The sequence below is a fragment of the Chelon labrosus genome (assembly GCF_963514085.1).
Source record: "Chelon labrosus genome assembly, chromosome: 5".
Taxonomy (NCBI): Eukaryota; Metazoa; Chordata; class Actinopteri; order Mugiliformes; family Mugilidae; genus Chelon; species Chelon labrosus.
The window spans coordinates 8,347,136-8,360,497 of NC_140341.1; the positions used below are offsets into that span (position 1 = coordinate 8,347,136).

The 13,362-nt window shown below is 44.3% G+C and overlaps 1 protein-coding gene across 3 annotated transcripts in view; it reads left to right on the forward strand.

The window, feature by feature from the left end:
* The window catches only part of sema5ba (sema domain, seven thrombospondin repeats (type 1 and type 1-like), transmembrane domain (TM) and short cytoplasmic domain, (semaphorin) 5Ba), a 188,045-nt gene that overhangs the window by 115,367 nt on the left and 59,316 nt on the right, over positions 1–13,362 (forward strand). For all 3 annotated transcript variants that reach the window (XM_084545217.1, XM_084545218.1, XM_084545219.1), the window contains 3 exons: positions 9,947–10,009; positions 10,736–10,834; positions 10,981–11,194. In XM_084545217.1, coding sequence (XP_084401343.1) covers positions 9,947–10,009; positions 10,736–10,834; positions 10,981–11,194 — 376 coding nt within the window. The remainder of the gene's footprint in view (positions 1–9,946; positions 10,010–10,735; positions 10,835–10,980; positions 11,195–13,362) is intronic.

Consider the following 13,362-nt stretch of genomic DNA (forward strand, 5'->3'; position numbering starts at 1 on the left):
TGACCTCCTTCTCGTTTCTTGCTGGTTCAACCTTTTCCTGCATGCATGCGTCTTATATTCTTGTTCAAGAAACCCTGCCAGAGGTTTGTGTCTGGATTTAGACCCGCTGCCCGACTGCAAGCCCGTTCATTGACAATTAAATCCCTCTGATTCTAAGAGCTTTGTCTTTGTGGGTCCTCCAGCGCATGCCTGAGCTTGGACAGTGCTGTTAGATATAGATATCCTCTAGCAGTTTTCAAAATTTTTGTCTTCTCTACCTTATTTCTTCATTAAACCAGGGGTTTCCAAATAGCTCAGGGCGTCAGTTAACACAAGCACTCTTATAAGAACTAAAGAGTAAATAAAAATATGTAAATGAACAAGAAATCTGCCCAGGCTTTTCGTTTAACTCATGGACACTCATTGGAGTCTGCAGCTAGAAACCAAACCTCGAAAGCATAACGATGTCAGTGCCAACTCATATATCAGCTTATTGTGAAATTGAATCACTTTCAGTAGAGTAGTCAGGCACAATCTGTTGAACTGAACTCTAGTTATACACTACCTGGCCTGAAATAAACACTCTTATATTTCATTGGACCGCCTTTAGCTTTGATTACAGCACACATTCACTGCATCATTCTTTCAGTAAGCTTCTGCAATGTCTCCAGATTTATTTCCATCCAGTGTTGCATTAATTTTTCACCAAGATCTTGTATTGATGATGGGAGAGTCTAACCACTGCACAAAGCCTTCTCCAGCTCATCCCAAAGATTCTCAATGGGGTTAAGGTCTGGACTCTGTAGTGGCCAATCCATGTGTGACAATGATGTCTCATGCTCCCTGAACCACTCTTTCACAATCTGAGCCCCATGAATCCTGACACTGTCATCTTGGAATATGATCCATTGATGGAATAACCTGGTCATTCAGTATATTCAGGTAGTCAGCTGACCTCATTCTTTGGACACATAATGTTGCAGAACCTAGACGCGAGCAACTGCAGCAACCCCAGATCATAGCACTGTCCCCACAGGCTTGTACAGTAGACACTAGGCATGATGGGTGCATCACTTCATCTGCCTCTCTTCTTACCCTGATGCCCCCACCACTCTGGAACAGGGTAAATCTGGACCACATGACCTTCTTCCATTGCTCCAGAGTCCGATCTTTATGCTCCCTAGCAAACTGAAGCCTTTATTTTCCGGTTAGCCTCACTGATTAGTGGTTTTCTTAAGGCTACACAGCTGTTCAGTCCCAATCCCTTGAGTTACCTTCTCATTGTACGTGTGGAAATGCTCTCACTTTCACGATTAAACATAGTTCTGAGATCTACTGTTGTTTAAACCAAACGTTTAAGTGAAATTTCTTCCTAGAAGACGATGGTTCTCCACTATCCTTCCAGTTTTTAATAATGCGTTGGACAATTCTTAACCCAGTTTTAGTAGTTTCTTCAGTCTCCTTAGATGTTTTCTCTGCTTGATGCATGCCAATGATTTGACCCTTCTCAAACAAGTCTGACATCTTCTCCACGACCACAGGATGTGTGAGAAGCTACTCATTGCATCAGTTGGGGTTAAATAACTTGTTGCCAGCTGAAAGATAATCACCCATGCAGTAATTATCCAATAGAAGGCTTGTACATATTTGCTGAGTTGAATCCAGGTGGTGACTTCATTTATTTTTTTTTTTGGCCAGGCAGTGTATAAACTGCGTTGGATATGTGGCTCTTCTTAGGATGACATATTTTTCTAAATGCTGCTTTTCACGCTTGAAATCCGTCTGAAAAGGTAGAAGCCGTCTTTGTCGGGTTTGCATTCACGCCTGAGCGACTGTTTTGCCGTTCGTCTCGTCTCCCGCTGCCGTCCGGCACCGAGATGTATTTCTTGACAGCGTGAACATTTAGATGTTTTTAAATGGCGCGTGTGCTGAATGCAGAAATACCCTCGGAGCACCGACTGTTTTCCTTCCACGTCAGCAGCGCCGCGCATGTTGACGAAGGTGCAGCTCGGTGACCTGGTGCACGGATTCAGCCTTCTGGTGTTTAACATGGAGAGGAATGAGGAGGGGGCAAGTGTGTGTGTGTGTTTGTGTGTAGGTGACCGTGAATAGACGGTGTTGATGTGTATGTGCGAATGAAACACAAAAGGAGAGGATGTGGGTGTGTCCACGGATCAGTGTTTAGAGACAATGAGCTGCCAGACAAAGGCATGTTTCATCTGTCCACATTTTTGGCTTTGGAAACACTATATCTGTGTGTTTATGTAAGTCAATATACACCTGTGGGTGTTTGATGTAACTGTGTGTCTACTGATACAGTAATTCCTACATTTATTTGCATTTCGGCTTTGAATTCTATGTAAATGAAAATCGCTTGATGCCGAATAAGGGAGCATTTTAATATGTAAGTGTAGAATAAAACGATTTACCATGGATCTACAGAATTGGGATCAAAACCAATGTGTTTGGGTTTTTTTTTTCAAAAAAAAATGTATTTGCGGCACTTTAAGTCTGCTATGAGCAGCCTGCTCTGCTCCATTTAAAACACTTCAATTTGAGTGTTGTGAGAGTGTTACAAACACCGATTTGAAAACAGCAGAGCAGAGGCGTGATGAGATTTCAGCACCTCTACTTCAAACCTGCACTCTGGTGCTTTTGTTTGTGCCGGGGTCGGTCGGTGACATCCACACTGACACTGAAAATCTATTTTCTCTCAAACGGAATTCCAGGATATTTTGCAGAAAGACCAGTTTGTCCAAACTTCCTGTGTTTATGTCTTTATCAGTGGTACCCATGTGTTGGAGTTTTGCTTGCACACTATATATCGACAATAATATATAGAACTATATGTTGTAAGCATTTGAAGTTACACAATATTAAATAACGACCTAAAGTAACAATAGATTTTTATGACTTTTTACTACAAATAATAGGAAGAGGACCATACAAGCAACAAAGGCTACCTGAAATCACTCTTTACTTACTTGGCAGGGAAATTATTGTCCTATATAAAGTGTGCAAATTTACATAAATGTGAGCAGACATGCTGTGCACCACTGAATGGGGTTACAGGGTTTTGCAGCCATGATCTGTATTTCAAATCGAGACAACTAACCACCCCTAAGACCAAAGAATGAGAACACAGCTGAGCAGAAGAACTAACATGTGCTGATCAGTCGTAACATTATGACTACCTTCCTAATACTGTGTAGGTCTCCCTTGTGCAGTTGTGACTCATCAGAGAATGGACATGAGCCTTATGAGGGTGTCCTGTGGTGTCTGGAAACAGAATGTTGTTAATGGGGGGGGCCTTTGAGGGGAGGGACCTCTGTGGATCATCCCACTTTGGGATCTAGTGAGGATCTAGATTTGGAGGTCAGGTCAACACATTGTGCTGTCCTTCATGTTTTTTTGACTTGTTCCTAAAGCGTTTTTGTGTGTGTCCTGCTGGAGATGGCTGCTGCCATCAAGGAGTGTCATTGCTATGGGGTGGGGGTGCCTGGTCTGGTCTAGGGGGGTGCTACATGTCTAAGTAACATCCACATGAATGCCAGATCCTAAAGTTTCCCAGCAGAGCATTGTATTGTCACAAGGTGGTCAATGTTATTCACTTCTCCTGTCAGTGGTTTTAATGTTGTGGCTGATCGGTGTACATTACAAGTAAGAAACGACATAAATATCAAACATGACCATTTTTAAAAGCCGGTCCCAGGACCTGTAACACTGAAAGCAGAAGTTCCTTTCCAAATACTAAGGTAGTGAGACTGTGGATGTCTCAGTGGTGGATGTGTGAATGAGGCACGCTCACCTGTGCAGTTATTTAAAATCCCACTGCATGCCTCCAGTCAGCACTGACGCACGTCTTCTAGTAATGTGAGTAACGCAGGAAAATTTAATAATCAACTCCGAGCATAATCTGGGGTGCGCACTGTGCCGGCGTGTTTGACGAGCGGGTCCGATGAGGCCACGATGCGTCACTGGTTTCCCACCTGCGAGCCCTACCAGTGGTGTTCGCTCCCGCTGCTTCGTAGGTGGCTGAGCGTTTTTTTTTCCTCTGCACCACCTGGGCACCGGTTTGTGCCAAATCGGGCCATATTGTCAAGCGGCGAGCGACTTTATACGTGTTAGATGTGGGTTGCTGCCTGAAACGGGAGATCAAGCGAAGGCGGGGATCGCAGGGCTGGGAGTGTGAGGACTCAAACAACAGTTGGTGACGAATACGGTTTTTCGTCTCAATCTTTCAGTATCACTAAGCTTTCCCTAGTGAGTTTAACTTATTACAGACTCTGTCACATGTGGTTAGTGCTGGTGCCTCACAGCAAGAAGGTCCAAGAACGTTCTCAAGGCCTTTCTGTGTGGAGTTTGCATGTTCTCCTCGTGTTTGCGCGGGTTTTTTTCCCACCATCATCAAAAACATGGGCGCCAGGTTGGCCCATCTGACCATACAATCTCGTCGTACAATGCATAATGACAAATAAAGCACTTTACTTTTTAAATCCTCCAGTGTTTTTTTCTTATTTTTAATGATTTTTCTCGTCTAAACTCAGACATCCAGTCCCACTGCGGCGGTTTCACAGAATCCATCTTGAACTGTAACAAGTGTCAGACGGCTCCTATTCAAACAGCCGCCACTCCCCTGACACACTTATTTACAATATTCATGAGTTATAATTAGTTGTCACACATGATGTTAGCAGTGTGTCAGCGAGAGGCGGCCGCCTTATCAACACAGCGCCACATTTCGGGAACGACCACGGCCGCGGCCGCTCGCTGGACCGTCTTTACTTCATTAGCGTTCCCCGCTTTCTCTCTCTCTCTCTCTCTCTCTCTCTCTCTCCATTTCTCGTTAAAATAAAAAAATAATAATGATAATAATTCATTTTCATTCTTGGCCACCGTCTTCTTGCAGTAAAAGTGATGAATTCTCTATCTTGCTCCTAATTGTATTTTCTGCAGTTTTATTTGCCCATAATAAAAAAAAAAAATCATGTTTATTTATTTATTTATTTCCCCCCCTCCTCTCCCAGTAAAGATGCCGGGGGCAAAGTGCTCTTATTGTGTCTAAGGAGTGGTGAAATTGGGAGAAATGGGGTGTCATGCTCGGGTTTGGAAGGGGAATTGATGGCGGAGGATTGCACATGGTTGCTGCCTTTGCTAATGGATGGAAATGAACTCCAGCGTGCGCCTGAGACTACGGGCGCAAATAATAAAAGCCCCCGGTTGTCCTCGGGCTGTATTTGAGAATGAAAAATGGCAGTTTTTACCATCCAGACGAGTCTTTAATTGACTCCTATTTCGTGTGTCAGGGATAGTAATTGTACTTTTTTTGAGTTGACTTTTTTTAACTTAAACTTGGTAGATGTACTTCTTTTATTGTTATATCTCTATTCTCTGATTATTTCACCTTAGCAACAGAAAACTGGAGCGTTTCTCCTCCCGAAGAAAGAAAACACTTAAAAAAAATGTCACTCTTCACATGTGCAAAACTTACATCTGGCCTCTGAAGATAATGTGAGAACAGAAGTGTGATTGAGGCGTATGAGGTGCCTCGGCTGCTGCAGACTTCTTCTTCTTTTTCTTTTTTTTTTGCACCACCAGCTAAATTGGCAGTGGATCGTTGTCGGCGGCGTCTGAGCGAGAGCATGTAACCGTGCCTGACAGTCTGCAAGCGTGCGACTTCTTCCTCCACTTCCAACTTTCCCGTTTCTGCGCAGAGTCAACACTGGTTTCTTTTAAGCGTGACCGCAGTCTTTCCTAACCTGAAATGTTTTTGCAGGCTCCCAGCCGAAGGCTACTTGACAAGACTGATGTTGCTCTTATTTGTGTATGATAAATATGAAGCCAGCAGCTGGTTAACATAAAGACAAACCATGTAAGATGATTTTTTTTTCTTCAGTCTTTGCATAAATGGACAGTCTTTTGAGTTAAATGAAACTTCCCTTCTTACTCTTGGCAAAAAATGCACCATATTCCTTTGACTTGGCAGCGAGGGCAGGAATGAAAACGTGTCCAATTTCATTAGATGCTTAATTAGTAAATGCCCTCCGGAGCAGGTTGAGTTGTCAACATATTTTCACCATTTTCCGTGAAATTACAAACTTTAAAATGCAGAGAATATTATTTATTCTACATTGTTGGGCCAGATTCTTGCATATACATGAGATATCATTAAAAAAAACAACATCAAAGTGGATTTCATGAGGCAAGAAATAGCAAAAAGTAAGCCTTGCTGCACTTTTCTAGGTGCTTTAGCACTATGTTAAATAGAGATCCCGACTGCATGTGATTTATCTCTTACCTCTCCTGTCCACACATTGTGCGGCTCTTATTCATTCTGTTCATGGCAGCCGGGCCATTCAGGGTTCGGTACAGAGGGAAGGAATGCGAGGGAGAGGATGTTGAGGCAGAATTGGTATTCTCACAGGCTCTGTGTGAGTGTGGCTTTGTTCCAAAGTGGTGTGAAGAAGAGGAGATGGACAGAGAGGTTGGGGGAGACGGAGGGAGAGGAGGGTGGCACTTTCTGGCGAAGGTCAACGGGTTAAGCCGGTGGGGAGCCTTGGAGATGGGGCCCCGCCGAAAAGATGGTAATGCTCCGAGCCATGATTCATCGCGAAGGCATCCGTCTCCCTTCTATGTGTGAGTTCACAATGACGTCATGCCATCAGTCCCCGGGCTGTCACGGGCTGACAGGCAGGGGGCTGCGGAGGAGCAGTGTTTTCATTTCAACAGGCAGAGTGATGGACTGCTCCGGTGGGGAGGGGAGGGGAGGGGCGGGGCTGCTCTCTGAATGGCAGATGCCACGCTGTTTTTTCGCTGAGCTCGAGGGAAGTGGATTTTGGGGTTTGCTGTGTGGCGGCAACGCGGCTTGGAAGTTGAGCTCCAGCAGAGCACATTAGCTGGTTTCGGTATTTTTTTATTTCTTCTTCTTGTTCGGTGTCGGGAGCTCAAGTTCCATTTTAATCACAGTTTACTTTATATAGCCGTCCCATGCTGCTGTCTCTGTCTCTCTCTCTCTCCCCGTAGCAGTCTGAGGCAGGTTAATGGAAGGAAGCTGCTATGGCGGGGAGATGAGCTGGCGTTCTACCGGCTGTAGCTTCATAACACTAATCAGTTTGTCTCAATCTCGCCTCTAAGCTGCTCTTAAATTTGGTCGCAGATGTTTTGCCTGGTTTTTAAGATTAAATTAGCTCGATTTAAACCTACGCTACGACAGTGGAGCAAAAGATTCATCAGCCTTGTTTTCAGTCACAGCACTCATCTGATTATTATAAACAGGAATTAAACACGTGATCATGTTTCTCAGTGAGTTGATGTCATAGACAGTAAATAAAGATGGATGACGGAAGAGCGCCTCAAAAGTGAAGTGAAAGCAAGTAAAGCTCCCCCTGGTGGCTGGCTGCAGTATAGGTCATAAGCTCCACCCCCTCCATGTTAGTGGATGGGATTTAGGCCAAACTAAAACATTAAAGTACACTTCAAATTTTTTTTTTTTTCAAGGATGGTTTTTGTTATTTTAGATAGATAGATAGATAGATAGATACTTTATTAATCCCGAGGGAAATTCGAGTTGTTAAATTTAGGTAGTTAATATAATGCTGATGCATACTCAGGTGTCCGTTTTTCGTATAAGTTTTCAATTAGTTATTTGATGTAGGAAGTAGGAAGTAGGAAGTGTATAATCCAACATTTCTTTGTAACTGGTGGCGGTAGAGCAGAGCATAGTATTAATTAAACGAAAATGAGTGAGTCGCAAAATAGCGCCACCCATATCCCCGGGAAAATAGCGTAATTTTGACCAATGCAAGGAAGTGGGGACGCGTCATCCATATTTATATACAGTCTATGGTTGATATGTCAGTTGATGTGTAAAAAAATAAATAAACTCCACATAGGCCACCTTTACTCCCCCCAAGTGGCCAAAAATCAAGTAAGATTCCATGAAAGAACAGAGAACTGAGGCAGCCAGAGTGTTTGTTTTCACTCTGGTGTAGTCACCACCAACACTTGAGGAAAAAATAAATCAATCTGCTCTTTAGCTGCCAATGTTCCCCTTTCTCGAACAGCTAATTTATTCCTTTGTTCTGATCTTCCGATGTTTGTCTGCTGCTGGAAACGGAGGCTGATCGCTGAGATTAAATCGTCCAGTAAACGTTCTGTACAACCAAAACATTGAGCTAAATGGGGCTAAACAACAAAACGCAAGAGTGAAACCGTTATCGTCCCATGGAAGATCTGTTTTCACAGCTTGTGCACATTCCACACAGGCACAAATAAACAACTGTGTCCAGTACAGTGTGCACGCACAGATGGTCTGGGTCTGGGGCTGGGAACGTATTACATTTATATAAAAAAACGTTATTGAGCAGCGGAGCTTTAAGTTGTGTCTTAAACAATCAAGACTGGCATTTAAAAATGTCTATTAGAGCTAGAACTATTTCCCCTTCAGAGATTTGGCAGCACAAACTGTTCTGGCAGCTTAATCATAAACAATCACACAGCCATAAATTGTCTATAAATATAAGCCTGGTGTAAAAAGCAAGAAAAGAAATCCCAGGACAACGTGCAGATGTTCGACTAGCTCATTAGGGCGTGGATGGTGGCGTTCAAGTCTGTGTGTTTTCACTCATTAGTGACAATTTATGCAGAGGCCAATCATCCAAAAATCATGAACTTCCACTCCTGCAAGCACGGCTGATAAGCTCCATGATCTGTGAAATAAGAGATCTGTTTACATACCGGGCAAATATAAACGCAGCGTTTTGTTCCCAGAACGATTTTGGCAGCTCGCTTAAGTTCTAATTAAATGCGTTTATAGTGTTTCATTTCTGTTCAAAGTCTTCAAACGGCTACGTTCTCTAATAAAATATACTCAAAAGTGTATTTTCCCTGCAGAATTCCTCTCTATTGTGAAGTTTCAATCTCTTCCCCTGAGCTTTAAATGAAGCAAAAATGAAGATCGAGAAAAGAGCACAAGTTACAGTATCATTGTATGTACAGTAGTTGTTGTGAGACGAGCTGTACGGTGGCTCAGATTTATTTTTATTGACTGCGTTTGTTTGGCTCCTGGAATTCTGACCCAGTTTTGTGTTGACTCTTGGTTGGCGTCAGTTGGCAGGCTTCACCGAGCGCTGGACCATAACTTCGTCCTGCTGGCCAATCGTCCTGGCGCGGCGATTCATTTCGATCTGGATAATTGTCTCTCGTGCGTGGCAATAATCCACAAGAAAGAAAGAAAGAAATCTTTCACAGATAGAACGGTATAGATGGACTGACGTGATGTCGTGGCCAGCTTTTCGACTTTAACCTAACTTCTTCTCCTGGAGATCAGAGAGGAGGAGGAGACGGGAAGAGAGATGAATCAAATGAGGCCAGTGACACCCACGACAGGGGGTCCTCTGGCACCTGCTCATATACGGCTGATGCCAAGTGAAGGACATCTCTCAGCCCTCTCAACGAGAGCCAGCGCTGCTCCGGTGGCCAAGCAGCCTGTGTGTATGCACATACATTAGTGTGTTTGCAGTGCAGTCGCGCAGATCTGCTGCCTGCATCCCTAATTAAGCCCGAGACATGACCATCAACGGGAATATAATTGGCCGGCAGGAGTGATTGGGGGGGTGGGGGGCGGCGGAGTGGAGGTGAGTGCTGCAAACTTTCCGAGAGACCGGAGAAGAAAGGAGAAGGAGATAGAGAGAAAGCCATTTACATGCTAATGCCGTCCTCGGCCCTTCAGCTGCCCGGTTGCGTGCATTGCCCGCTACCCTCGAGAAAGCTCTTGGCCGGCGAGCCAGTCGCCATGTTTACATAATAAACAAACAGCAATGAGGTTAAAGTCTTTTCATGCATCTTTTTAGCGCATGCCTACAGTATTAGCAACAGTCAGCGGTTGCGTAACTGCTGAAGGCTGCTCGGCTGACTGCTTTTCGGCCCCTTTGTCATCCCTGGACTTTTTCTTGTTTCTGTTTCCTAGGTAACGGAATGGGCACCGGACGAGGAGACCAGGAGGTCCTGTCAGAGCAAAGGCAAAACAGAGGTAACCTCGAGCACGCCCCCAATTACAACACTTCATGTCCGCAGTGTCTGGCTTACAGAAAGGCCATTTTGATATCTTCTGGCTGTTGTGGCGAGGTCCTTGTGGGGCCCCGTGGGACGGCTCTGTACAGAACAGCTATTTCAGACCCTTCAATCAAGAGTTGTTTTTCTCACAGAGATGAGAGATGGCGAAGGAAAGAAAAGGAAGGAAAATGTACACCAGAGGGCCTAGTGTGACGCAGTGAGACATCCTCTCAGATGTGTCTGATAGACATCACTGTCCTCAGTTGTCTTATTTAGATTATTCCATGAGTGAAACTTCATATTTCATATCTCCACAGTGCCTATAGAGCGATCTTTAAAACCTGCATCACAACAATTACCTCAGTTCTTAGCTGCAAAGACCTATAAATCCATATCACGCCTTTGTTAAGACAGATTTGAATCTTTTTTACTGAAACATTTGACTCACTGTGGAGTCCGTGTCGATGTCGCAAATGAGCTTTGCAAACGGTTATTCCGATTTTTGAACAATGGACCTACGAGAGCGAAAGCTGCAGACACTGAAGTGCTTTGCCTTTGACTGCATGCCAGTCTGGTATTAGAAGAGTTGGTCCATTGTTCTTCCCAGCTACACATCCAAGAGTATTTAGCAAACCCCCGTCAGCTTTGGATGTACTGTAACTTTTTGAAAGCTTTCTTCTTACCACCCCTCTCTTCTGTGCAGATTGAATGTCAGAACTACATCAGAGTTTTGCTGGTGAACAAGACTGAAGTCATGACGTGCGGAACCAATGCTTTCCAACCCCTCTGCACCGTCCGAGAGGTACGGATAAGCGTGTGTTTGTGTGTGTAATTATCTAGGAATCCAGCAAGAAACGCTGTAGATTTAACCTGCGACTCACCCTCTACCCTCCCCTTATCTCCCCCCACCTTTGCGCCGCCTCTGCTCTATCTTTGCATCCATCTCAGGTAGGTAACATAAGCAGAGTGCTGGAGCGCGTGAACGGCGTGGCGCGCTGCCCGTACGACCCCCGTCACAACTCCACGGCAGTGGTGACGGAGAGCGGGGAGCTGTACGCCGCCACCGTCATCGACTTCTCCGGCCGGGACCCCGTCATATACCGCAGCCTGGGCGGCAGGCCCCCGCTGAGGACCGCCCAGTACAACTCCAAATGGCTCAATGGTAAAGTAGCACTACACTGTCGCAATGAAGTTTTGAGTGTTATTTCGTGCTTTTATGTGTGTGCTGCAGCCAATCAATATTTTCATCAAGAAGTTTAATCATTTGCTCTACGGCTTATCACATATTTTTCTTTTTTTTTATTGAAGACAAACAGCAACAATACATACAGGACAGGGACAAAAGAATTGGTACACAATGCTGAACAACATAGAAGTTATGTGCTGTGTTTTGTGGGTGAATATTAAGCCTTGAAGGATGTATATGTACGTATCCTCAGGAAAATAGCGTCATTTTGGGCAATGCAAGGAAGTGGGGATGCATTGTCCATATTTATATACAGTCTATGCTTGTTGGGTAGTTGATGTGTAAGAAAAACCCTAAAACCTTAAAATGTTTGCTAGTTGTGATGCTAAGTCACGCTACGCCAAAGTAATTTGACTTTCGTTTAATCTCTTAACAGTGTCAAAATGTGTTGCACGCTGCAATGCTAATTAACGGCATGTTAAATCCCATTCAGATGTGCTAAAGCGTTAGCGATCAGTCAGTGGTATGGTTTTTTATGCTGCTAGCTAAGCTGTACGTCTTGTTATGGCTAGTTATTTTGTGTTTGCTTGCATGTACCGTAGCTACAAAGCTAAGCTCCACTCTCACCAGTTCACCGTCATGCGTCCTGACCTGAGGTACGTCCTTCAGCTTCAGGCTGGAGCATTTCCGATCCAAAGAACAAAGACGAACTGAGGCTAAATACGAGGCACTGAGGCAGAGATGAGATACATCAGGGTTGAGCTAATAATCAGGGCGGCCAATAACCATGATAGCAGGGATGGATGATTTGTGTGGCTGTCAGAAGTTCCCAGACCAGAAGGTCAAACTGCATGTATTATCCAACCAGCTGTTAAAAAAACAAAAATATTCAGTTTTCTGTGTAATGAAACAGAAGCCGAGACGAATTAATCATTATTATTATTGGTTGAGTTCATTTCAGAGCAGCTAAAACACAAAGTTCTGCGGAATTTGCAGAAATACAAAATGGTTTGCATGACAGGTTTGTTCGTGTTTCACAGGGTCAACCTTTTTTTTTACCATTTTGTGCCAGGTGTGAGAAATCTAATCCGGTATTAATAGTAATCTGATCGGTCCAAAGCACACAAGGTTACATAGTAGAGCCTTCTGTCAAACAAACTCTGAACGCTCCTGCTGTTTCTTTAAGCGTTCTCCTTGGCCCGTCTGGAGCCGCAGCTGGGCCGAGTCTGCACTTTCACTTCCAGCACAATCAGTCCTTTTGTTGCAGCCAAGATAGATCAGTCTGACTGTTTATATATTTCATTTCGAAGGATTACAAAGCCTGTTTTGATTTGAAGTTTTGTGTGGAGCACGCAGCACAGGTAGGCATAGCAATCGGTGGGATTTGTGGAATGGCGGCGAACATGAAATGCTGTCAGTCCCGCTGGTGTCGGTGTCAATAATCTCCCCGCTGCTGACGCCGGGCCTTTTTTTCCTGAGAACACATTGCAGCACAAAATTCATTCACACGCGTCCTGACTCCAGCACAAATGTAGAGGGACGTTTGCTGAAAGAGGCTGTCATCAAGTTGCTTTGATATGCAGAAACCCTTGGGTGACTGGATTTATGGAGGTGTACATAGAAGTGAAGTGGGAGGATTTATTTTAAGCGTCTATAGTTCTGGAAGTAAAGGTCAGAGTCATTTTCTGTCTCGTAGACGGTGTCAGATGACTAAAGGCCAATTCAGTGTTTCTGCCTGTGTGGACCGATGCAGGCTTTTCATACTACAGTTAGGAATGCATTTGTCCGGTACATATTCAAGTTAAAATTGTGTTACTGTGAGGGTCATTTGCAGTCACATCAAACACAGAAAAACACACAGGGCTCCCGTGGATGTTCCCGAATGGCTGCCTGGGACAGAATCTTTACAGCTGTACAGCTCAGGCTGCAAGCACCCTGTCATTCCTGTGCTGTGCAATGGAACGCCGTGCAAAATTTGTCGCACTCCTGTCCTAAGTGCTGTTGGTTTGCTTATAGTGCATGCAGTTTGTGTGGTCCCAGGCTTTGGGCATCGCAGATGACTAAATTTATGTCAAGACCATTGCAGAAAGCATGAATTGGTCCTAACAGTTGGTCCTAACAAGAAATCATTGCTAATTTGGGAT